Here is a 27,808-nt window from a genome sequence, read left to right as displayed (position 1 = left end):
TAACAAAGTAAGTTTTATTTTAACAATTTTCATCCTATCCTTACAAAAGCACAACTAATTACATTGCAAGAACAACAAAGGCATAGTTTTTATAAAAACCTTGTCAAAGAGATTGGTAAACATTAGATGCCAAGAAAGAGCTACAAAGTTGTACTTCCCCCACAATCATCTCTCAGTTAACTAATTAATCTCTCCCTGGAAGGCGTTTTAAATGTTGTGTTACATTTCCACAGCTGCTGTTCTTTGTGCAAATCCACATGTGAGCTTTGTCAGGACATTCAACAAAGCATGGCATCGCCATTAAGCATCATCCGGTCTGCAGCAGACATCCACACAACTAGGAGTGGAAATTAGGACAAATCTTTACCTTCCCGCAACTTCAAATACTAACATGCATTTAAGAATAGTAAAATACCATGGATGCTGGATCATAAATACAAAAATATTGGAAATTTTCATCTGTGAAGAAAATTGTTGCCTGACTGGAATATTTCCAGCATTTGATTAAATTTCATACTTGTGTCTTATGGTAAACACAATACAAAACGTTAGCAAGTTTGACGTTCATGAGTTTACCAATTAATCAGAATATGGGAGTACAGCACAGCTCAGAAATGCCCACAGCAACTCCAGTCCCAGTTATTTGCCTGGATCTAAAGGACCATGTGGTACAGTTGATACTTACCAATGAGGATCTATATAGGAGTGGGGACTGAACACAAGCAAGTGAAAGAGGGTCAATTAAAGAGTCTATGGAACATGCAGAAAGCAAGATTAGCACACACAACAAACACCAACAGGACACTGTATATACAAAACACAAACTGTTGCTGCAGGACACAAATGTGATTAGGTAACACCGCTCATATCTTTGTTGGGTGGGGGTTCAGTTTGAGCAGAGCCAGCAGGATCTAATGGCACTATAAAGATTTGAAACAAACAAAAAAAATCCCACTTTGTCTGTTCAGGGCTGCACCACACTACAGACAGACAGAGTCTCAATAACCGCTAAGTCATCACTTTAAGAGTGATGAAAAATCTGGAGTAAGACAGAAAATACTGGTACCTCAGTGGGTACTCAACTAATATGAAGGGTTCAACCCAAAGCTGTACCTGACCTTCCCATTGCAGGTGGTGATGGATCTTCTGGGCACCTCCAGCACCCTTATTCCACCAACTTCCATGCTTTGCTGCTTATGAGATGATACAAAGAACCTTGACCATAAAACTGGTTTAAAAAGGTACAAGTCCCAGAATGTTTCTGCAAGTGCTACAAATCAATTAAAAACATTTTTTATTTTATTTTTTAAACCATGCTCTCTTCCCCCCGCTTACATTTTTGTCCCAAGCTGAAACGGAATCTCTGCCCCAGAACTGGAAAAAAGAAATCATCAGTGAACCCACTGCACCACCTCGTCTCCCTCCTTCCCATCCCCTAGCCCCAGCTAATTGTTTTTTTAAAAAAACAGGCAGTCTACAGGCTGTAAAGCAGTAACCTGGGAGGGAAATTAAGCTTTTTGCACATTTATAAACATTGACTTTTAAAAAAATACCACTGAAATCAAGATTTCTACAATAGGATGTGGTAAAGCTTTGAAACAAAAATATGACAGAAAGTTTGACAGAGGTAAATATTCAAATACATGAATGAGAGCTTTTGCTTGGTAAACAAAGAGGAGCATAAATGCTCTGCCAGTTGGGATTTGAAGGGTCTTTAATGCAGTTTCTCTACTGGACACAGGCCAAGATCTTCAAAATAGAAAGCAAGCATTTAAAAGCTGGTAATTGGGTAAACAGACAACAGGAAGATCAGACTTTAAGCAAGATGCATCCTGACTGAGGTTTAATGCAAATGCAGGTAAGGGAGGTCAGTGCTCGTTAAAATTATTGCTGCCCCAGTACATTACCAGCTCTCTCGATTCCTCCCCAATAAGCTGCACGTCACTGTGATCTTCCATAGGCAGCAGTGAGGCACTTCCACTTTCCACAGCAGCTATTATTTGATGCAAGTCTTAGCACTCAATTCAATAAGCAAATAAAACCAAAAAATGTATGTGAATAAAAGGATTTTAACAGTGACATTCATCATCATGTAATTAAATTATTGAATGATGGTCTCATGTGCCAAAGCCTAGAGCGGACATTGCTTTATGCAGAGGAAAATGAGAGAGTGTAAAATATGGGAAAGCTCAACAATAAACACATACATATGAAAGATGGCAAGAAGTAGATTGGACAGTACAGAACATTGGTTTCTTTCATGACATGATCAATCCTCGCCTTGCACTTATCATATTGTTCTTTCTGTCCTTCCGTTCTTCCAAAAACATTTCCCGCCGGTTTTCCCTGTGATAAAGCAGCTTAGGTTAAAATCCTGATTGCAGTTAAACACCTGCTAATCCTAAATAGGTGTCAAATCTACACCCAACTAAATCAGGTCAAGCGATACTGGCCACAATGTACCATTGTGACGAGGCCAATGTACCATCGTGGCTAGACCAATATGTGCGTGTGTGTGTGTGTGTGTGTGTGTCGGGGGGGGGGAGACACAAAACTGCTTTCTGCAGCTACATTAACTCTTTTGTTTATAAGACCATAAGACATAGGAGCAGAATTAGGCCACTCGGCCCATCAAGTCTGCTCCGCCATTCAATCATGGCTGATATTTTCTCATCCCCATTCTCCTGCCTTCTCCCCACAACCCCCAATCCCCTTATTAATCAAGAACCTATCTATCTCTGTTCTCAAATTGATATTACAACAGATAATAATCTAACTGCTGAAACACGGAATCAATTAAAAAAAAAATCAATATTTTCTCCACCTTATTTGACCTCCCATCCCCCAAACCCCACCCACAGAAACCCCTCACTTGTATTAACGGGGCCCCTGTTGAAGTTTGAAACCTATGTATTATTCTACCCTCTTCACGGAGTATGTTCCCACACCAATACTAATCCTGGTACTTGGAAAAACCAAGGTCATGGGGCCTCATATCTGGTTTACCAATTCCAAATGCAGCATATCAACAGACTATATTGGTGCATATACTAAACACCAAACTGATTGAATCCTGAACCTTCACCTGGTCTGTAACTTTGGCTGCTTAGGATCCTTTTTGTGAGAATGGGCCATCCTGTTCTCTTTCATTTCGTCCCAATGTTTCAGCTTCCCTACAAAGCAAAATATAAGTAATCAGGTAGAGTTGTTGGTAATTCAGAACTATTCAAATTAAAAACAAAATATTAACTGTAAACCTATGGCAACAACAACTAATAGAATACTGTCACCAAGGGTTCCTTCGACTCAGCAAGGCTGTTTTCTACTCCATCCCCTTCAACTCCAGTTGATAAATTCCACCCAGTCCTCTAATAAGGTGGCTATACAGAGCACAGAAGCAAGGTGTAGAGATGAGTCAAGTCGTCCCCACTCCATCTATTGGGAGAATACAATACAGCTTACTGCTTTTCCCACCCATAATTGGGGACAAACGCCATTAAGTGTATTGGGATATTCCACAGAGCAGAGTGATGAATATTTGTGAGTAGGTGCTTATTGGCAGCACCGATAGTTCCTTCCTTGACAGAAATCTTTGTATCCTCACTGACTAGGCGAGGTCCTAGAGTACGGGAGAATAGCTAATGTTGTTCCTTTGTTTAAGAAGAGTAGCAAGGATAATCCAGGAAATTACAGGCTTTATGTCAGTGGTAGGGAAATTATTGGAGAGGATTCTTTGAGTCAGGATTTACTCCCATTTGGAAGCAAGTGGACTTTTAGCGAGAGGCAGCATGGTTTTGTGAAGGGGAGGTTGTGTCTCACCAATCTGATCGAGTTTTTCGAGGAAGTGACGAAGATGATTGCGGAAGGTAGGGCAGTGGATGTTGTCTACATTAACTTCAGCAAGGCCTTTGACAAGGTCCTTCATGGCAGACAGTACAGAAGGTGAAATGACACTGGATCAGAGGGGGAGCTGGCAAGATGGATACAGAACTGGCTCAAATCATAGAAGAGAGGGTAGCAGTGGAAGGATGCTTTCTGAATGGAGGGCTGTGATGAGTGGTGTTCCGCAGGGATCAGTGCTGGCACCGTTGCTGTTTGTACTACATATAAATGAGTTGGAGGAAAATGTAACCTGTCTGATTATTAAGTTTGCAGACGACACAAAAGGTTGGTGGAATTATGGATAGTGATGAGGACTGTCAGACAGCATGATGTAAATCGGTTGGAGACTTGGATGGAGAGATGCCAGGTGGAGTTTAATCCGGACAAATTGAGGTAATGCATTTTGGAAGATCGAATACAGCTGGGAAATATATAGTAAATGGCAGAACCCTCAAGAGTATTGACAGGCAGAGGGATCTGGGTGTACAGGTGCACAAATTATTGAAAGTTACAACGCAGGTGGAGAAGGTAGTCAAGAACACATACTTGCCTTCATCGGCTGGGGCATCGAGTATAAAAATTGGCAAGTCATACTGCAGCTGTATAGAATGTGTGTCAGGCCACACCAGGAATATATAGTGTTCAATTCTGTTCACTACCAGAAGGATGGGGAGACTTTGGAGAGGGTACAGAAGAGGTTTACCAGGATCTTGCCTGATATGGAGGGCATTAGCTATAAGGAGAGGTTGGATAAACTCCATTTGTTCTCACTCCATAATGGTATACATAATGGAAGAGGCCTCAAGAAAGAAACGGTCTTTCTTTGGGCACTTTGAAAAGAACTGCAGATACTTGTAAATGCATCATTCTCGTCTTGTGCACATGCTTTAGGTTGGAGAAACGCATAGATAATCCTCTGTTCCTGTTGGTCAGTAACAAACGTTACTTAGGGTCCCATCCTCCCCCGATGTACATTCAGATTTTGGAATCTTAAACAACTAAAACCATGCATCCCAATGGCCCAAAGCACCGCTAAGCTATTTGTTCATTCGTTTTTTAAAAAATTATGGAGCAATTTTAGTGTGGCCAATTCACCTACCCGGCACATCTTTAGGTTGTGGGGGTTGAGATGCACGCAGACACAGGAAGAATATGCAAACTCCACACGGACAGTGACCCAGGGCCAGGATCGAACCCGGGCTACAACCTTGCTCGTTCTCCATAGTGGTTCAAACTTTAGCCAGAAAACGGTATCAAATCATGGCTCCTTACTTTAGGGTGTTAAGGCCAGAAGAAACTCCTCATGACGATTGCAGGTCTTTGCTTTAGAGGAGCTCAAATCAGTTACTATCTTTTTCATTGGTTGGTGAGCGAGCTGAAGGGCATAATTTGCTCTTTTGGCAGTAAATATAGTAAGGATTAAAAAGACATTCCACCAGCTTTTAAAAGAGAAGTGGATAATTATGTGAAGACAACAATTTAATAAGAGACTGAGCAATGGCATTAAATGCATTGCTTTTTCCAGAATTGACTTGGGTGCAATGAGCAAAATGTATCTTGAGCTGTAACAGTCTTGGATTCGAATGGAAAACATGCTTTACCAATATTTGTACTTTGGCCCAACAGGAAATTTTGCAAAAGTGTAGGTGAAGAGATGCTTACTGACCTTTGTGTGGCTGGTATGAAAGAGGGCGAGACAAGCTTGCCTTCAGGTCAAACTTTTTGTTGGTTCCAGGAGTAGTGATGCCAGAGAACCGGTACGGAGTAACCACTGAAACCAGAGGATAATAATGAGACCATTAAAAACAATCTTAGTAAAATGTGCTGTTGCCTAATTTCATCTTGTATCTCCTTGATCTCAACTGAAAATTCAGTGCACACGATACAATTGAGAATGTTCTAGGGACATAAGAGAATAAGCCAGCTATTTAGCTACCTGAAGCCTATTCCAATATTCAATGTGATCATCATCATCAAGAATGTTATAAATTGGGGATTCGTTCCTGAACCAAGGTGTGATTTTCACCAAAATATTGTACTCCATTATAAAAAAATATAGCAATAAATTGCAATACAACAGTGGTTAGCACCAGGGACCAAGGTTTGATTCTGGCCTTGGGTGACTGTGTGGAGTTTGTACAATCGCCCCATGTCTGCATGGATTTCCTCCGGTTTCCTTCCACAGTCCAAATGGATTGGCCATGATCAATGCATGCGGATACAGCAATAGGACCAGGGAATGGGGCTAGGTAGAGAGTATTGCAGACTTGAGGGGCTAAATAGCCCCATTCTGGACTGCAGGGATTCCATGGATTGCAATTATAAAATGTTAATTTTTAAAAGCTTGTAAACAAAAGATTCACCAAGTAAAAACACATTGGAATAACAACTGTCACCTGGAGTCAGAGATGGGCAGCACAGAACGTCAATGCACACATATGAATGCTTGAACTTTTTCATTGGCATGACATAGTAAAGTCGAAACTAATGTTGCAAATTTGAAACAGGGGTCAATTTATGAATGTTTTAAGTGCCATTTGTCGTACTTGAATGTCACAAAGCCAAGGACTGCTTGAACCTACTTCCGAATCCCCATCTCCCATATCTTATTTTAGGATCTTTGCTCATTTTAAAACTGTCCTATCATTAACTGTTGCTCATATAAATATTTCCCAACTTCACTGATGAAACATCTGGCTCCAATTTTTAGGCTACATCCCTAGTTTCTCTCTAACTACCCTATCATTTACCCATAATATCTTGAAAACCTCTTAATCTTGTAAAATCCCAGGGTCTGCTAGTCCTAATTTAACCTTCTGGCATCTAGGTACCATTCTGGAGTCTGAACTGTACTCCAAGGTCAATATATCCCAATGGACAAGTGGTGTTTAGAACTCAATTTTTATTGTCACAAGTAGGCTTACATTAACACTGCAATGAAGTACTGTGAAAAGCCCCTAGTCGCCACACTCAGGCGCCTGTTCGTATACACAGAGGGAGAATTCAGAATGTCCAATTCATCAAACAGCATGTCGTTTGAGACTTGTGGGAGGAAACCGGAGCACCTGGAGAAAAGCAGACACAGGGAGAACGTGCAGACTCCTCACAGACAATGACTCAAGTCGGGAATCGAACCTGGGACCCTGGCACTGTGAAACAACAATGCTAACCACTGTACTACCGTGCTGCCAATCCAGGTGTCTAAATAGTGCTTTCAATAGCTGAAGCACGATTTATACCCTCCTTCTGTTCTAGTTTTCCAGATATAAAGGCCAACTTTCTATTAGCTTTTCTCATTTTCTGTACCTCATGACATTTTAATGATCTATTTATCTGGATCACTCCTGTTTCCAGCTTGTCACTACTTAGAAAGTACTCAGCTCTATCTTTTTATGTTCAAAGTGGTTGGCCTCACACTTGCCCGTATTGAAAGCCAATGGATAGCTTTTCCCTTTAATTTCTATTGATCTCTTGTCAGTTCAGGCTTCCACCTATACGGCTATCCCTATCTTTGTAGAAAACCCAGATGTGGTTCTCGGTCCCTACATGCAAATTGTTAAATGTGTACAATGAATGGTTTGAAGCCCCAACACAGACTCTTACAGAACATCACAGGTCTTTCCTGCCAATTAGAGTACTCGTTCATTAACCCAACTCCATCTCCTGCTTCTCAGCTAATTGCCTAACCAGGTTAATAATGTGCCTTCAAGTCCATGAGCTTCAACCTTAGCCAGCAATATATTGGAGGGACTTTTATCATCAATGCCTTCTGGAAGTAAACAGCCACAGAAATCTCTGTCCAGCATGGGCAGCACTGTAGCACAGTTGCTTCACAACTCCAGGGTCCCGGGTTCGATTCCTGGCTTGGATCACTGTCTGTGCGGAGTCTGCACGCGTTTGCGTGGGTTTCCTCCCAGTCCAAAAATGTGCAGGTGAGGTGGATTGGCCATGCTAAATTGCCTTTAGTGTCCAAAATGGTTAGGTGGGGTTACTGGAATAGGATGGAGGTGGGGTCTTAAGTAGGTGCTCTTTCCAAGGGCCGATGCAGACTCAATGGGCCGAATGGCCTCCTTCGGCACTGTAAATTTTATGACCAATACTTTTGACACCTACATGATTTACACATACATGGTGGCTTTCTCTGATGAGCTGAAAATTCTCAACGTGCTCAGTCACCTGTCCTTAGAATTCCCTCTTTCCCCCATTTTTGTTTTTCTTAAATAGTGAGATGGCATGTCCACTGACTTGTACAAGTTATGCACCTTATTAATTAAGCATGTCCAATCAACACTGCAAAAAAGTCAACTCTACTGAAACACCAAGGTCTATGAAAACTTCATCTCAGCAACACAGTTCATTAGAGGCCATATAGTCCCTTCTGATGGGCAGTACTTCAATTTCATCATTATTCTACCCATTTACACAATTGGTCCAACTCATTTGTCATGGTCAAGCTGCCTTCTTTTTCACTACCTTTGAATAAAATTGGACTGGTTTGCGTGGAGCTCGAGTCCAGGTTATTGATTAAACAGTACCAGCCCGAACAGGAATCCCTGTGACACCGCATTGAGTGGTCACAATTGCTTGCCCCACCCTTTTAAATAAACACTATCTGCAACTAACATCTTCTCCATTCCCAGGGTTTATCAGGAATCCCCACAACTATATATGACACCCTTTGAAAGTCTAACCTACATCACAAGCTTTCCACTATCCAGTTAGGATGTTAATGCTTCAAGGCCAAGGACAGTCAAACAGGATCTTTTTCCTCTTCTGAATACATAGAGATTTCTATTTACTTAGCTATTATATAGAAATTAAGCAATTTTGCTCCTAATTAATTCCATTATTTTACATGGTCCAGGTGGATCATCACCAAAGAAATCATTGGTCATTGGGAACTTGCTTTGCGGTTCACACACCACTGGTATTTCAACTGATGTAGCATTCTTCTTGTTGCATTCTCTACTCAAAGGCATGTCCTTGGCGATTATCCACCAATCGCAGCAAAGTGCTGCGATTGTTTACAATAGGCAGGGTGAGGAGTTAGGACCCGAATCTCCCTTAGCCGGGACTGGTCTCAAACCCATGCTGCTGACACTAATCTGATCCACACACTAGCCACCTAAACTAATTGCAAGATGCAGTGTACAAAAACAAAACACTATTGAAGCAGTACCTTTAGTCTGATCAGAGCTACGACTATTGATGTTGGTTTGTTTCTGGCCTGTAGGTTTCTCAGGTCCTTTTGTCACTTCAGTGCCTGGGTTGCTGGGAGGTTCAGTGTAAGCAGACTTCCTGCTTGGTGTCTTCATTGCACCACGTTTAACATTGCCCTTGGTAGTATCTGTAAACCTGTACAACATAATGGATATTAAATATACACACATTAATTGAATTAGACACGCATACAAGTGGATGGGTGGGGAAAAGAGAAAAGTGGAGGAGCAATAGCATTGAATAATTGCCACAATGAAGAATATTTGAGTCAAGAACATTACATTATTTTGAGAATGTACCTCCACCCCAACTCTAGATAGGCTTCCACATTTTCTATTCCTCAGATAGATAGGTATCCAAATTGGTGCAATATTCAAGGATGGAGTGCACAGAAATGGGTTTAAAAATTACAAGAGCTCGCCCAAAGCTTTCTCTGGGTCTTGTTGAAAGTGGTTGAGGGCATTACCTGACATTCATCTTGGTGACAGAGCACACAGGAGGCAAGACTGATTTTCCATTCACAGCAACTGCAGCAGCAGAGCAACGCGGTGATTTACGCCGGTTGGTGGGGGTGGAGAATTGGTCAATTTTTGATGTCTGATGTGCCGGGCTAAAAAGAGGGAGTGTGTTCTTCAGACTTTTTAGTTCATTCACAGACTGGGGGAAAAAAAGATAAACCTTACATTGCTTATACAAAAAAAAATATTAAAACACAGCTGCATCCCGAATAAACTACGACCAGATACAAATGCGAATTGAAAACAGTTTTAGACCCGGTTTATTGGAGATGAAGACAATATTCTAATATGAAAGGAATAAGGTAGGAAGTGGTAAAGCATCTCAGAAGTCATCATCAGGTCACAAGACACCTAGCAAGGAGTTCCCAAGTCTTACCAAATGACATATTTGAACATATTACAATGTCTGCTAGCAATGGTACTTCAGCACTTCCAGGTGAAAATTATTGGGTTAAGTCTAATTTCCTGTCAATGTAACCATTTTAAATTGATTTGTTTAGTACTGAGGAATTTAATGGAGTGGATTTTCAGTTTCATATAATTCTTCCAACCTTCATGTTGTTGTATGGAAGCTTAATTTCAGGTGCACTGGAGAAGGTGGTTTTCAGCCAACAGTCCCTACTTACGGTAATATATTTCCAAGTCAGGATGTTTGTGGCTTGGAGGGGAACTACAAGGCGATGGCGTTCCCATGTATTTGCTGCCCTCTTCTAATACCCTCTTCTCTTTAGGTGGTAGCAGCCATGGGTTTAGAAGGTGCTATCTGAGGAGTCTTGGAGAGTTTCTGCAGTGCATCTTGGATGTCACTGTGCATCAGTGATGGAGGGAGTGAATGTTTGTGGATGGTAGATGGGGTTCTAAATGGGCTGGTATTGAACCAGAGTGATGTTGGAAAGCCACCAGGCAGGTGGATAGTTTTCCACCACATTCCTGACATGCCTTGTGGATAATGGACATGATTTGTTTTTTTAAAAATAAATTTATGGGGTGTGGGCAGTCCTTGAGGAGTAGATACACCCACTGGTGCTTTTAATGAGGGAGTTCCTGGATTTTGACCCAGCGACAGTGAAAGAACGGCGATACATTTCAAGTCAGGGTGGTGAGTGACTTGGAGGGGAACCTCCAGGTGGTGGGGTTCCCAGGTGTCGGTTGCTCTCGTCCTTCTAGATGGTAGTGGTCATGGGTTTGGAAGGTATTGTCCAAGGAACCTTGGTGAGTTATTGCAGTGCATCTTGTAGATGGTACACACGACTGCCACTGTTTGTCGGTGGTGGAGGGTTTGAATGTTTGTAGAAGGGGGAAGCAATCAAGCGGGTTGTTTTGTCCTGGATGGAGTAGAGCTTCTGTTTTTTTTAAATAAATACAAATTTAAAAGCACCCAATTCCCCCCCACCCCACCCCTCAGACACAGACCGCTTCATTATCTGAGGAGTCACGAATGGTGCTGAACATTTTGTGCAGTCATTCGCAAACATCACTTCTGACGGAAGGAAAGTCATTGATGAAGCAGCTGAAGATGGTTTGGCCTAAGACACTACCCTGAGGAACTCCTGCAATGATGTCCTGGAGTAGAGATGATTGACCTCCAACCACCACAACTATCTTCTTTTGAGCCAGGTATGACTCCAACCAGCAGAGCTTTCCCAGATTCCCATTGACTCCAGTCTAGTTAGGGCTCCTTGATGCCATACTCGGTCAAATGCTGCCTTGATGTCAAGGGCATTCACTCTCACCTCATCAGATAAGTTACTCACCACAGGATTCCTCACCTCTGACCAGGCTCTTATAGCCACAGTATTTAAATACCAGATTTTGGTTAATGGTAACTCCCCAGGATGTTGATAGATGGTGATGCCATTGAATGCAATGTTAGATTCTCGCTTGTTGGAAATGGTCATTGCCTTGCACTTGTGATGAGAACATTACTTTGTCAGCCCAAGCCTGGATATTGTCACGATCTTGCTGCATTTGGACACGACTGCTTCAGTATCTGAGTCGTCATGAATGGTGCTGAACATATCCCTACTTCTGACCTTATGATGCGATGGTCATTGATGAAGCAGCTGAAGACTGTTGGGCCTACCCTGAAAAACTGCAGTGATGGCCTAAAATGACACTCAGGGCAGCACGGTGGCACAGTGGGTTAGCACTGCACCCTCACAGCGCCGAGGTCCCAGGTTCGATCCCGACTCTAGGTCATATGTCTGTGGGGAGTTTGCACATTCTCCCAGTGTTTGCGTGGGTTTCGCCCCACAACCCGAAAATGTGCAAGCTCGTTGGATTGGCCACTCTAAATTGCCCCGGAATTGAAAAAAATGAAACTATAAATTTATATATTTTTTAAAATGACGCTCAACCTCCCAACCTTCCTATGTGCTAGGTATGACTCCAACCAATAGGGAGTTTGCCGGACTGTCACCTCCCAGCACTTTTCATTGAAACAGTTTTGATGGCAATGGGAGAGTGGGGGGTATACTCAGCCAGGTTACAGATTGTGGTTGTATACAAATCTGTTGTTGATGGCCCACAGCATCTCATGGAAACCCAGTCTTGATTTGCTGTATCTGTTCAAAATTTATTCCATTTAACACAGTGGCAGTGCCACAGAACTCAATGGAGGATATCCTCAATGTGAAGACAGGACTTTCTCCACAAGGACTGTGTGGTGATTACTCAGTCATGGCCAAATGCACCTGGGATAGACAGATTGGTGATGAGGTCAAGTATGTTTTTCCCTCACCACCTGCCACAGGTTCAGTATAGCAGCTATGTCCTTTAGGACCCGGCCTTCAGTCAATAGTACTGCTATTGAACAACTCTTGCTAATGGACATTGAAGTCTTCCACCCAGAATATATTCTGTGCCGTTACCACCCTCAACGATTCCCCCAAGCGGTGATAAGCACTGACATGCAGTATGTGGTAATCAGGAGGAAATTGCCCACCTTTGACCTGATGCCATGAGACTTCATGAGGTCCAGAGCTAATGTTGAGACCTCACTGGGAAACTCACTCCTGACACACCACTGTGCCACCACACTGATGATATCGGGGACATTAACTACAAAGTATGATTTTATGAGTATGACTATGTTAAGCTGCTCCAACTTTCCCAAGTTTGCACACGCCCCAGAAGATAGTAAGGAGGATATTACAGGGTTAAGTTTGGCATAGTCGCTTCCAGCTCCTACATTGATAGTGGGAGGTCCGTCCAATCAGTGTGTCTGGCTATTATGATACAACTGTCGATTGCTGGGCTATTTCAGAGGGCATTTAACAGTCTGAAGTTGGGGCAGCAGTGGCGGTGGGTAGCACTGCTGCCCCATGGCACAGAGGACCCGGGTTCAATCCCGGCCCACTGACTGTGTGGAGTTTGCACAATCTCCCCGTGTCTGCGTGGGTCTCACTACACAATCCAAAGATATGCAGGGTAGGTGAATTGGCCACGCTAAATTACCCCTTAATTGGAAAGAGAGAAAATTGGTTACTTAAAGTCTGAAGTTACAAGGACAGCAGATTTCTTTCCCTAAAGGACATCAATGAACCATATGGAATTTTACGACAAGACATTGGTTTCATGATCATCAATTAATTTTAAACTGAGATTTTTTTTCAAACCCAGGTCCCCAGAATATTATCTTGGGTCTTTGGATTTCATGTCCAGTGACAATATCACAATACCACCACCTTCCTGTTCTGAAAATACTTATTGTTGAATCTCATGAAACTTAAAAGTTACTGCTATATTCTTTGATGCATGGAAGCGTTAGAAATATTCAAAATTATGGAAATAGTAAGCAGTAAGACTATGCCCACTGATTAATCAGTGATGTGTGGGTAAATGCAGAGTTAGTACTAGAGGCACAGAGGGGAAGGTTATGAAGAATGCTTTTTCCATACTAAAGAGTTATTACAGTATGTTTAGTGTGTCCGTTGAAGCAGAGTCAATCTGAATATTCATGCGGAAAATTAGAATAAAAATACCAAGAATTTGGGGAGAGTGAAAATTGGTAAAATGTTCAATGTGGAGGGGGCATCAGCACTGTGGACCCAGAGGCCAAGATGTGTGAATTTGATTTTCTGTAACTCCCCAAATCTAATTAGATATCAGAAAGAAGATTAAAATCCATTGCGAAAACTAACATTTTCTGTAATTCAGCAATTTAACTTTACAAATTTTTCATACCCAGGGCTATTTGAAATACATTTGAAATGGTTCATACTGGGAAACAGAATTAAAGTTGTGTAAAAATATAGGTGAATGAAAAATATGAAGAAGCATTTATCAAGACGATCAAGAGGGAACTGGATAATTATCTGAAGGGAGAAAACTTGCAGGGCTAAAGTGAAAGGGAAGTAGGGCGTGGGACTAGGTGAATTGCACTTCCAGAGAGCTGGCACAGAGACAAAAGGGCCTCTTTTTGTGCTGTAACTATTCTATGACTTATAATATGCAGATAAGGAAATAATGAAGTGAAAGAAAATAAATTAAGTCAACAATTCCAGCAAAGAGAGTTGCAGAAATCCACCTACATTGCACATCTTTGGGTTGTGGGGGTGAGACCCATGGAGACACGGGGTGAATATGCAAACTCTACACAGACAGTGACCCAGGGGCGGAATCAAATCTGGGTCCTCAGCGCTGTGAGGCAGCAGTGCTAGCCATTGCGCCACCGTGTTACCCGAGAAATGTTTTAAAAAGATAACAGTCTTCTAATCTTCCCAATTAATCAGTCAGTCATATTGTAGCACTGTGGATAATACAATGAACATCCCAAATCCAGTCCACAATTCCTTAAGTCAAAGCTGCTTTCTTGAATGCCAATAGGCTGACAGTATTAGTAATGTACTCACAGAACGTGTCACATCAAACTCAATATTTACATGCTCATTTCCCACCAGAAGTCATTATATCGACATCAACAGTAGAAATGAGAGCTGTGTGGGAAAATAGAGATCCCCTGAAGCAGCTTGGCCGCGAACAGCTTATATTAATCAGCCTGAAGAGAACCTGGTCCATATGTTTTGGAAATACCACATAATATATTAAGTTTGGTAAAGATTTGAAAAATTGGAACCAAAAATCAAGATTCGCAGCAAATTCTTCATACTCAGGATTAAGGGAAACAGAACACACATCCGGGAGTTTATTTTACAATGGAAGGGGTACTTTTCTACATGGCACAACAGCATGGTCATTCACCCGAGTGTGCACACACGAACCTTAGCATGCTTATAATTGCCCACTTCCAGAACAGTTCACGTTTTAGATGGACATGCAGTGGACAGGGTCAAAGGTCAAAGTCGCATTGGTCATAAAATGACCTGTCGTAGGGAGGACACTAGAGATTACCTCTGTATGAGAGAATGGGGATAAGTGCAAACAGCAGATGTCAACGTACAGATGCCCGTTTAATTGAATACCTATCCTCACCTGTTTGATCGAGTTGCCAATAGTTTCAATTCGTTTCCTTTTTCGTTCAACATACAAGTCAATTGATTCCATCTTGTTGAAATGAGTTTGATGAATCTTTTTCCAGTCTAGAAACATCAAAATGCTGCATTAACACAGATCTCAATCCAAAATATAACAGTATAACACATGAAACTCTTTATGGCACCTTATCAAGGACCCTAGTCTATTCTCCCACTTCTTTGAAGAATTCAATAAGATTGTTTAAACATAGCCGTTCCCTTTTGAAATCTGAGCCGACTTCCAAAATCACATTCTTCATCGCTAGACGTTTAGTTATGTCATCTCTTGGTAGAGATTCTAGCATATTCCCTGCAACTAACATTAAGCCAATTGGTCTATAAGTTTATCTCCCTTTACAAAGGTAGGAATGACATTTGAAATTTGCCATACCGGTGTCACTATTCCCTTCATTGATCGGAGTTTTGCGTATTAACCCTGGAACTTTGTTATCTACTACTTATTTATACTGTGCCTTTAATATACTAACGCATCCCAAGATGCTTCACAGGAGCATTATAAAACAAAATGACGGGAGGAGGGCAGACGCCCTTGCCTTCGCCTCCCAGATCGCCCGCCGTAGAACTCTGTTCGGCTGACGGTCAGCAGCACCACCTAAAGCTGCAGATTGGCTGTCCGACCTCTCAGAATCTCTCCAAATGGAGAAAATCAAATTTGCCATCAGAGGGTCAGACAGGGTGTGAGAGGAAGTGGGGGGGCGGGGGGGGGGGAGAAAGAAAGGCGAACCACAGGGGTGGGGGGGAAAGAGAGAAGAGGGAGGAAACATGGAACAAGAGGGGAACCAGAGAGGTGGGGAGAGACAAGGGAATTAAAACAAGAGGTGCTAGAAGTCGACAAGATGTACCTAGTCCAGGTTTTTGCTTGTTCAGTTGTCCTTGGCTGGAACGGGAAGTCCAACCACTTATGCCGTATTAATTACCGCCTAGTTTACAAAACCATGTTTTATGTTTAATTAATCTTTTACTTTAAACCATATGAAGATCTTGCTGTCGACTTCTCAATCACATCCAAAATCCCTACAGTAAGCAAGCAGGATTTAGTCCAAGTTAAGGTATATGTAGCAGAGACTCAGAGGGTAGAATGTGGGACACTAGCCAGGTATGCACTAGAATAGTCAAGTCGAGAGGTAACAAAGCCAAATGTAGGTTTCAGCAGTTGAGTCAAGACAGAGACGATGGTATGGGAGGTGGAATAAACAGTCTTTGTGATGGTGGGGAAGATGAGTAAGAAGTTCATTTTAGGGTCAAATGTGACAAGGTCACTACAACCAAAAATTATCTTTCTACCTGAATTATTGTACATTTCTACTACCTCATTAGTAGCCTTTTCAGAATAAAAAGACTGGCGCAAATAATATGCAGGTGAACTGACATGTATGGAGTTCTCACTCAATTTACTAAAAGACATTTGTAATTAAGGGGAGATGATGTCAGTACAGGGACCTGGGTGATCTTCACTTCTTTGTATCTAGTGTCTGACTCAACAGGGATTATACAATATTTGACAATCTTAGGAGCATTATAGTACAAAATCCTACATTGTAAACTGTAATGTTGTAGGATGGAGTGGCAATGTCGCAAAGTCAAACTACTTCTTCGCTTTACAGAGAATCACAAATATTTCCTCACCAGGAGTGACATGGTTTAGTCCACTTTTCCCAACTGACTGAACAAGACGTGGAATTTTGCCGGTCTTCGATCGAGCCGCAGTTCCTATAGTCAAGTAAATACAGGATCAATAACTAATCACCTATAAGATATTTTTGATCAGTATCTTCCAACTAGTCTCCTATGGAAGCTGGACAGGAAACAAAATTAAACCTCATGTCAGACACAATGCAATTTTAGCTGCTGTGTGCAGATTGTTACTGGAGTCTAGAAGGGCTAACAAACTGTTAACATTGGGGGTAAACCAGTTAGAATCATAGAATTTACAGTGCAGAAGCAGAAGGAGGCCATTCAGCCCATCTGGTCTGCACCGGCCCTTGGAAAGAGCAACCTACTTAAGCACACACCTCCACCCTATCTCTGTAACCCAGTAACCCCACCTAACCTTTTTGGACACCAAGGGCAATTTAACATGGCCAATCCACCTAAACTGCACATCTTTGGACTGTGGGAGGAAACCGGAGCACCTGTAGGAAACCCATGCAGACACAGGGAGAATGCCGCACAGACAGTGAACCAAGCCAGGAATTGAACCTGGAGCTGTGAAGCAACAGTGCTAACCTCTCTGCTACTGTGCCGCCAAGTTGTTTGAACATGATCAAGCAGTTCTCAAAAATAAAACTCTTTCCTCCCTTCCAGACAGGCCATCACAGCCTCACCCATCATACACAAACCATAAGATTGTACGGTAGGTGGTCTGGTTTTCTGATATTTTAATACCAGGCTGCACTGCTTGCTACCTCACTGACTGCTGTGCAGGCTGCACTGCTTGCTACCTCACTGTGACTGCTGTGCAAGCAAGAAAACTTGCCCTCTCTCCAAGTCAAAATTCTCTGGGGTTGTTGGTTAGAGAAGAATGCAGCTACTGATACAGGCAGGCCAGCATGCATCAATGCTGATTCCAGCGTGGAAAAAATGTGAGGTTAAGTGGCAGGAAGGTTATCTGGCCACCTGCTAAATCCAAAATAGATGATTGATATAAAACGAACAGGGCAAACAAGGGCGATCAGTCAGCATTGCAGCGACTCATGCAAGATGAGACAGACTGAAAAGGAAGGGGGGGGTTTGTAAGTCATGCGATGCAAGTCATGAGGGGCTGGTTCAGCACAGTGGGCTAAATAGCTGGCTTGCAATGCAGAACAATGCCAGCAGCGTGGGTTCAATTCCCGTACCAGCCTCCCTGAACAGGTGCTGGAATGTGGCAACTAGGGGCTTTTCACAGTAACTTAATTGAAGGCTACTTGTGACAAATAAGCGATTATTATTATGTTCAATAAAAGGCAATCTCACCGGCTGACTCTTTTCTTCTTCTAGCTATGGGCTCTAATCTATTGGGGACCAGGCAAAATTGGTATAAAGTAGGATTTAATTTGGGACATTTTGGCAGTTTTTGAATTAGGGGCTTCTTTGCAATGTGTAATGACCAAATGCTTCCATCTTCATAAAGTTTACTTTGATAGCTCCGAATTGGTTGAAAATATTATTAGTTTGACAAATACAAAAAATTCACTCGAGTAGATTCAATTTGAAAAATGCTGTGACAAAAAGGTCAATAGCTATCCATTCCAACATCATTAATTCTATTCCACAGAATCTAAAGTATGCGTGTAGTGAGGTTAAATTGCCCAGCACTACCTTTGGATGTATTAGCTGCTCTCTCAGGTGAACGCCGTGTACATTGGGTCACAGTAGCACTTCCATCAGCCACACTTCCAGCCCCAGTTTCTGTCACATGCTCGGATTCAGCACGACGTTTTCTTTGTCTTCTCTTGGAGTCTGAACTGTCTGTGTTTTCACACTTTTCCAAATGAGGTAAAGGTTCCTACACAAGTATTTCATAATAAGTATTTATAATATCTCAGAACATAATTGTAACAGATTTTAAAAATCCATATTAGATAGCAGAGCAATATGTGAACTTGCGCAGATAATAAGTCAGCAATACCATGGAAGGCATTTCATTATCAGAAGCTGCGACAGCCTGCAGGTGAACAGATTCATTCGGATTTCCATTTGTTTTTTTCTTGCTTTTATTAGGCAACTTTCCTTTGCCCCGTCGTTCAGTCACATAGTCTTCCCATTTTGCTACATCAAATGTATCACATTTATTTTCTTCTGCAGGAGCCTACAAACAAACAATATGCTTCAGCAACCCAAGCCAACATTGCTTACAATTGTTCTGTTTACAAGCAGACAAAGTTCCTTGTGCTGCATGACAACATTCAATAACTGTGGCATGTTTCATCTTGTTCACGGGAATCTCTCCTCAGCTCATCAGCTTCTACATTCACCGGGCTTCCTTTCACTACCCAGCAAACTACAAAATGTCACATCTTATTTTGTTACCTTGCCTCTTACAACTCAATGAGAATACAAGGAAGCGCTATTATTCGGACGCAGCAATATCTAGGGAGCAAAATAAAGTGGACCTTGCCTACTTCAGAGAAACAGAACTACTGGTATATGTGCTCTCACCAAGTATTAAGCAAAGTTTCCAAGTAAACTGGTATAACGCACATTCACATGTTTTCAGAAAAAGAGGACTGACCTATATGCCTTCAATGACTGTTAAGAGACATTGTGCTTCGCAATGTTTGTTCTATGGTCCAGCACACTTGAAAGACACAGATATTGTCATCCCTGATTAAGCACTAAATTGGCAAAGTTTTGACTAAATTAGTCTAAATACCATTTACAAAAATTGTGTGCACTGTTTCAAGCAAGTTGTACTCACTCTTAAAAGTGCAAGTATGAACATATGAATTAGGAGTAGGTCACTCAGCCCTTTGAGCCTGCTCCGCCATTCAATGAGATCATGGCTGATCTGATTGTAACCTTAGCTCCACAGATGACCTTCCTTTCACCCCATCATCAAGAAGCCTTAAAAATATTCTGTCTTTGCTTTCACACCTTTTGCAAAGATTAATGACCCTCAGGAAAAAATTGTTACTCATTGGTTGTAAATGGATGACTCCGCATTTTTTAAATGGTGGCCCCTAGTAATGACTTCTCCCACAAGAGGAAACATCTTCTCCACATCCACCCGTCAAGACCCCTCAGGATTTTGTATGTTTCAATCAAGCCACCTCTTACTCGTCTAAATTCCAGAGGATACAAGTCCAGCCTATCCAATCTTTCCTCACAAGACCCATTGATTCCAACACATTTAGATCCTTCCTGAAATAAGGAAACCAATACACATTACCCCAATTCTGATCTCACCAATGCCCTATACAAGTACATCCTCCCTACTATTGCATTCAATTCCCCTCACAATGATAGTATTCTAATAAGCTTTCTTAATTACTTGCTGTGCATACATACTAGCTCTGATCCCTGTGGCAAATCATTTGTTACATCTTGCCAACCAGAAAAACATCTAATTATGCCTACTGTTTCCTGTTAGCTAGCAATCCTATATCTATGCCAATGTCATGTCCTACATCTTGAGCTTTTTATTTTGCAATAACTTGCGTCACCGTATGAATTTGCTTTTATCACCTTATGAAATACTTTTGGAAATCCAAATAGTGTATCCATCCATTTATCCACAGCATTTGTTACTTCTTCAAAGCAGTCCAATAAATTAGGTAAACATTATTTCCCTCTCACAAAACCGTTGACTCTGCCAGATTACCCTGATTTTTTCCAAACGCCCCATTACAACATCTTCAACAATTCCTTATGACAGATTAAGCTAACTACAGTCAAGCTAACTGGCCGATTGTTTCCTTCTCTTTTTGAATAAATGAGTCACAGTCACTATTTTCCAATGAAACTGAACCTTCCCCGAATGGACCCATCACTGTTGCCGAGTCAAAATCATGGAACTTCCTCCCTAACAGCACGGTGGGTGTACCTCTACAATATGGACTGCAATGGCTCAAGAAAGCAACTGAATACCACCTTCTGAAAGGCAATTAGGGATGGGCAATAAATCTAGCCTATGGCTCCCACATCCATGAATAAATAACAAAATCTAGGGAATCTTGGAATTAAAACCAATGGATCAACTACCTCACTAGCCATTTAGTACCACTTCCCTCGTGACAGTAATTTTCTAGTCCCTCCCTCCCATTTTCCAATTTATAGAACGTATCCTCTAAATGAAAACCGTTTAGCACAGAGCTAAAGAGCTGGCTTTTAAAGCAGCCCAAGGCAGGCCAGCAGCACGGTTCAATTCCCGTACCAGCCTCCCCGAACATGCGCCGGAATGTGGTGACGAGGGGCTTTTCACAGTAACTTCATTTGAAGCCTACTTGTGACAATAAGCGATTTTCATTTCAATTAATCTGTCATCTCCTAATTTTCATTATCAATTCCCCAGACTCACTTTCTATTGGACCAATGCTCACTTTGTTTATGCTTTTTAAAAATATCTATAGAAACTGTTACTATTTATATTTCAGCTAGCTTCCTCTCATTCTCTAATTTTTCCTTCCTCATCAACCTTTTGGTCATTCTTTGCATTTTAAAAAAAGATTCTGTCCAATCTTTGGACCCACCAAGTGCCTTAGCACAATTATTTACCTTTTCTTTAATTCTGATGCGAACCTTTTTTAGTTAACTGTGGATAGTCTGCCTCCCCTTGGAATGTTTTTTTGTTAGACTGCATCTCTTCTGCATATTCCAAAATATCCCTTTAAATGCCTACCACTGCAACTTTTTAAATAAATTTAGAGTATTCAATTCATTTTTTTCAATTAAGGGGCAATTTAGCACGGCCAATCCACCTACCCTGCACATCTTTGGGTTGTGGGGGCGAAACCCACGCAAACATGGGGAGAATGTGCAAGCTCCACATGGACAATGACCCAGAGCCGGGATCGAACCTGGGACCTCGGCGCCACTGCATTTTTATTGACCTATCCCCATAACCTAAATTACCAGTTCATTTGTTGCTTGAAGCTAGACATGCCGGAGGTTTTCCACCTTTTTCAGAAATCTGAAATAATTAATCATTACTACCACACTTATCCATCTCTGGATGCTTTCCAGATTGGTGGTTCACATAGATTAAAAGAATGCCATTCAACCCCTTATCCTATTGCTTCAGGTTAGAAACAGCACTGATGAAGAATAAAATTAAAGCCACGTCTTCTAATTCTGGCCTCTTGTGCATCCTCAATTTTATTCTCACCACCATTGGCAACTGGGTCTTCAGGCATCAAGGCCCTAAATTATGGAAGACCCAAAACTATGAAATTCCCCACCTACATATCCCTACTTGTCGTCTTCTTAAGTCACTCTTAAAACACGGTTTTTGACTAATGCCCTAATATCTCATTTGGTTCAGTAATGCTGTTGTGAAGCTCTTTGGAATGTTTTACTCTCAGTGATGCTACATAAATATAAGCGGTTCTTTACTTAAATTTTCACATTACCTTCAGAACAGCATCATTCTTCTGCTCTTGTTTGAAGTACTCTTGCAAATTTTTCAGTAACTTATCTGCCTGTGTTAGAAAAAGTGAGTTAGACAATGAAGAGCTTTTAAAGAACTGCGAGAACATTTTCATATATTTTATTGACATGATTGCATACAATATCATTTAGAATAAGTTGCAAACAAATTTAATAAACTGTTTGTCGTTTATAGGACGAAAATAAACTTCATCATTTGGGCTGAACAATTAGATTTTGCAATCTTTTTTTTTAAATAAATGTTTTTATTCTCCATTTTCACATTTTCCTTCAGAATGTACACCCCACCCACAACCAGTAAACGGTAACAAATACAAAATCAATCCCCTTAACAATACCAACGATCCCATCCTCCCACCACCCCAAACAACGGCCCACCTGTCAATATATGCATCCAATAAAACAAATCCTCCCACGGTGGCAACAAAAAAAAAAAAGAGAAAAAGAAAAAAGGAGTCCGGGACCGCCCATGGTCACCATTGACCTATAGAGTCCACTCCCCCTCCACCCTCTGAAAGAGTACCGTACATGGTGCCCAAGAGTTGTGTTCTCTTCCCCCCCCCACCCCCCCCAAACCTTCCGTAGATACAGTGTGAAGGAGAAGGTCCTGAGCTGGGCCAAGCAGAAGCGGGTGGTGCAGTGGGCTGGAGCTGGTATACGTGTATACCAGGACTTTACGGTGGAGCTGGAGAGGAGGCGGGCTGCCTTCAACCGGGTGAAGACGGCACTGTACATTAGCAAGGTGCAGTGCGGCATTGTATATCCAGCGAAGCGGAGGGTGACTTACAAGCTCAGGGACTTTTATTTTGGAACGGTGGAAGCAGCGGAGGAGTTTGCGAAGGCAGAAGGACTGTGGCAGAATTGAGAAATGGTCATGTGCCGATGTAACCTCATGACTGTATTTTCTTCTTTTTTGTTTCACTGCGTGCGGGTGTATGGGTGCGGATGACTGAGGATTCCAGCAGATCAGCCGAGATAGAAACAAAACAACAGAAGTGGAAACAGACCATCATATGATAGCATGAATAGGAGATCAGAAGCTTATCTCAGGATAAAATGTAACATCAAAGTAGTGAACAAATTGGCTTAATCTCAGACTGTTCCAGGGAGAGAGATGGAGTCACTTGTTAGGGAACAAGAGTTTGGATTGGGGAGCAAAAGTAGGGGGTGGGTTTTTCCTGTTGCTCGACGCCGGTATAGTTACCGGTAATCGGTCGGAGAATCCCTGTTTACGACTGTTGGGGCGGCCTTAGGGCGTTACCTGAAGGCCCTTGCCGATGCTCCACCACCGATGGGCCGAGTTGCTAATGGCAAGGGACACCTGTGCTCTCAGTTTTCGTGAACCCGGCATGTGTGGGTGGTGGGGTGGGGTGGAAAGTGAAGAGACATGCTGCTGGCCGGGGGGGGGGGGGGCGGGGACTATCTGGCAGGACACGTCCATGCGCGGCCGGCACCATGTTGTTATGCGTGACTGCTGCAGGTAGTCGCCATACGCAGCCATGGATCCGTACAATTCTCCAGGCGTTTATATCGGGAAGGCAGCGCGCTTCTTGTGGTGCGGCTGCTAACCCCTCACTGGTCAAAAAGATCGGTGCTGGGGCATCGCCGATTCTTTTGGCGTATAGCCTGACACATCCTCCGGACATGGCCTCAAAATCAGAGAATCCAGCCGAATGGCTTTAGTCTTTCCAACAATGTATGTCACTAATATTTTGGCTACGACGAGAGCTGGTTGGTACGGCTGGATTTTAGCAGCACATGTGAAGATTACCACTAAACCATGGGATGATGGCTGAGGGGCAGCACCTACAGGGGAAATCAGAGGAGCCCAAGGATTGATCTGTGGGGTCACAAGAGGTAATGATGCAACTTCAGAAAAAGGAGCCATTGAGGGATTCGGCTCGGTAGCATTGTCGATAGCACAACTGCTTCACAGCTCCAGGGTCCCAGGTTCGATTCCGGCTTGGGTCATTGTCTGTGCGGAGTCTGCACATCCTCCCCATGTCTGCGTGGGTTTCCTCCGGGTGCTCCGGTTTCCTCCCACAGTCCAAAGATGTGCAGGTTAGGTGGATTGGCCATGATAAATTTCCCTTAGTGTCCAAAATTGCCCTTAGTGTTGGGTGGGGTTTCTGGGGATAGGGTGGAGGTGTTGACCTTGGGTAGGGTGCTCTTTCCAAGAGCCGGTGCAGACTCGATGGGCCGAATGGCCTCCTTCTGCACTGCAAATTCTATGATAATCTATGATTCCCTGGCTACAATTAGATGTACAAGAATTGAACAGGTGAGAGCAGTCCCAAACAGCTGGATGACAATGGGGAAAGTCAACCAACCATGCCAAGTTTGCAGACAGGTCAAGGAAGACACACAGCATCTAATTTGGAACTTTGATGAGATCCACTCCGAGATATCTCTGTTCTTCTACACTTCTCAGCATCCAGGTGTCCTCTTGCCTTGTTAATACTTCCTGAATGCATTATCTCACACTTCAAAGATTTCCTGCTCACCTAGTCAGTCCAGTGATCGGTTCTTCACTATCAACTCCAACACTATTGGCCTTGGTCTGCATCACAAACCAGCTGTCCAGCCAACCGTACCGGCTGCAGTTATTCATGAAGGCCCCACCTGGTTAACCTTGCCCCTCACCAGAGGTGTGGTGATCCTCAGGTTAAGTCACCACCAGTCAGCTTCCCCCTCAAAAAAAGAGTACTATGCCTATGGTAATTTGGGACTATGGCAACTTTACATTAATGATCAACCACATGGTCATTTTCAGATCCTTTCATGGGATGTGGGCATTACTGGCTTGCTGAGTGTTTTTATTACCCATCCTCATTTGCCTTTCAGAGTATGGTGGTGAGCACCCTTTTGAGCCACTGAGGTCCATGTGGCACATGTGCACCCACACAATGTTCAGGAGAAATATCCAGATTTTGATCCAGCGACAGTGAAGGAACAACGATGCAGTTCCAAGTTAGGAGGATAATTTGTGGCTCAAGAGGAACATCTAGGCAGTGGCATTTCCAAGCATTCAATGTCCTTGTTGCTCTGGTAGCCACAGCATTTATATGGATGGTCTAGTTTAGTTTGTTAAAATAGCAATCTGCAGGATGCGGATAGTGGGATAATGCCATTGCCAGGGGGAGATGGTGGCACTTGTATGGCCTGAATGTTACTTGCCACTCATCAGCCCAAGCCTGAATGTTGCTGCATTGGCATGGACTGCTACATGAAGAGTTGAGAATGGCGCTGAACATTGTGCAGTGAACATCCCTTCTGATCTTGTGATGGAGGGAAGGTCATTAAGGTAGAAGGATAGCAGGGACATGATAAAAATTCCCCTGGAGGGTGTTGGCGTTTGCACTGTCTGGTTTGGTGGCAGAGACAGGAACCCTCAACCCACTTAAAGTACCTGGTTCTGCACCCAAGTGCTGTAACCTGCAAGCTGTGGGAAGCTGGGATTAGAATGGACAGCTCTTTCTTTTTTGGATAGCGCAGACACACTGAGCTGAATGGTCTCGCTTGCCATAACTTTCCTATGGTTGGGCCTGGGACATTACCCTGAGGAACAGTTGCACCATGTACCTGATCGACCTACCACTAGGGTAGGGAATTGGGACAGCCGAGTACCTGAGAGTGGAGCGGTGAAAGGAGTCTAGGAGGGGTAAAGAGAAAAGAAGAAGCAGGAGCAGAAATAAAGTGATGGACTTGGGTCCTGTTTGACAGCCCAAATGTGTTGAAAATGGACTCTGGGAATCAAAGGCTGGAAAGCAAAGGAGTTGTTCAGTGATTAGTATATATTAAGAAGTCTTACAACATCAGGTTAAAGTCCAACAGGTTTGTTTGGAATCACTAGCTTTCGGAGTGTTTCATCAGGCTCTGAAAGCTAGTGATTCCAAACAAACCTGTTGGACTTTAACCTGGTGTTGTAAGACATCTTCCTGAAACACTATTACTTAAAGGATGGCAGGAAAGTTCAAAACAGTCCTGCTGAAGTTCGACAGCCACTGTGACATCGAAGTCAACGAGAGCTTTGAACGCTGTGTTCCAGCAGAGGCTTCAGGGCAAGGATGAACCTTTTCAGTCCTTCTTAACCTATCTCCGTATCCTCGCACAATCCTGCAGCTTAATATTCTTGGTTAAGGAGTTTTCAGAGAGGATAGAGAAAATAAAGGAGGGGAGTCATGATAATGGTTGAATAAACACTCTCAGCTGTGAGGGAGGATAAAATGCTAGAAAGAGCATTAAAGGAAGTCACCTAAAACTGCCAAATACATTCACTTTGCAAAGTCCCCATACCAAATAAATACTATAATACCTGTACAGTATTGGATTACCAGACCCCAAACCTCACTCTCAGAAAGCGGCATAACATCAGCTCAGCGTTTGCTTACCACACGAAATAATCAGTTTATAATTATTGTAAATACATTCTTTGCTTATATTAAGCACACCCATCATAAACAAAGTTAGACTTCAGTTTTATCAATAAATAGCTTCACTTGAATTAGATTGTTAGCTGCTTAAACTTGTGAAACATTTTCCTCAAGTCTCAATTATACTAACATACTTTAGCCACAGTTATACACAGATGTTGTGGATTCCATGTTAACTGAGCCAGTCAGCTGCTGTTATAATGGGATACTTTGAGATCTGACTGGCAGTAGGCAAAAAAACACATTGGCACTTCTGGCATCCCTGAACTATAAGAACTTATCCATCAAGGGGATATAGATAACTGACTAAAAAGGAACACACACTTTCACTATTTATACAAATCACATCGCAGTATCAGCAAGATTATTGACATTTTGGTATCAATAACATTACAACAAAAACGGACGCAAATTGCATTTCTTTGACACTTTTATTCAACTCCTAGTAGTTGATGACAAATACCCTGCAGACATCGCTCATGGGATTGTCAACCTCAAATATCACCAGCTAACCGGTGAAATTCCAGTTACAGCAGACCACTTTTGGGGAAATGTGAGGAGTTTACAAAGTTAATCATTTATTTCTCCCAACCCACGGTGCTTGCGATTTAAGGCATCATATTAATCTCAGGATACACAACGCAGAGGCCGCAGCCGCCACCACAACCACACCCACCCCTGTCCCAGTTCAAGCGGCAGCTTTCCCTCCACCCCGGAGGCGGATCCCTCTCTACCCCCGGCCGCCCACTCACCTTCAGCTTGGCCTTCAGTCCGTGCTGCTTGGCGAGTCGCTGCAGCTCACTGTACTTGAGTCCCTCCAATTCCATTGCCAGGCTCTGCTCTGCTCTCCTGCCCACCAGCTCGCTAACGGTCACCGCTCAGATTTAAAATCTCCTCGTCTGATCCGCCCATTGGCCGAAAGAAAAGCGCGCCTGCCACCGTCACAACAATCCAATTCCAAAACTGCATTTCTATTGGTTGTAAAGCTCCCTCACCACGCCTCCCCTCAGCATCACAGCCAATGGAAACCTAGAGTCCGAACCTTGTCCAATTGACTGACATCTACTCTGTCCAATTACTCCGATTCCCACAGTTTGAATTCCAAAGAAGCTCTAGAGTTACATGAACTCAAAGTGTTAACTCTCTTTCCCTTAACGTGAATGCTGCCAGATCA

At 42.7% G+C, this 27,808-nt stretch overlaps 1 protein-coding gene across 2 annotated transcripts; it reads right to left on the bottom strand.

Moving 5' to 3' along the window:
- On the bottom strand, positions 1-27,559 carry nusap1 (nucleolar and spindle associated protein 1). Of its 2 annotated transcripts, XM_072486998.1 has the most exons (11): positions 27,387-27,559; positions 22,165-22,233; positions 18,726-18,905; positions 18,416-18,602; positions 16,742-16,825; positions 15,054-15,160; positions 9,569-9,759; positions 9,062-9,237; positions 5,549-5,653; positions 3,086-3,173; positions 1-2,346 (listed from the first exon to the last, which is right to left on the bottom strand). In XM_072486998.1, the coding sequence occupies exons 1-11, from the start codon at positions 27,459-27,461 to the stop codon at positions 2,259-2,261; spliced, it is 1,350 nt and encodes a 449-aa protein (XP_072343099.1). In that variant the 5' UTR covers positions 27,462-27,559; the 3' UTR covers positions 1-2,258. The 2 variants fall into 2 exon arrangements, with proteins under 2 accessions (XP_072343099.1, XP_072343107.1); XM_072487006.1 differs by lacking the exon at positions 18,726-18,905 and having other exon boundaries at positions 27,387-27,558.
- Between the last annotated feature and the right edge of the window lie 249 nt (positions 27,560-27,808).

This window comes from Scyliorhinus torazame, chromosome 2, assembly GCF_047496885.1.
Source record: "Scyliorhinus torazame isolate Kashiwa2021f chromosome 2, sScyTor2.1, whole genome shotgun sequence".
NCBI classification, from domain to species: Eukaryota; Metazoa; Chordata; class Chondrichthyes; order Carcharhiniformes; family Scyliorhinidae; genus Scyliorhinus; species Scyliorhinus torazame.
The sequence above is the reverse complement of the archived record's forward strand: the minus strand, read 5'-3'. Positions and strand labels throughout refer to the sequence as shown.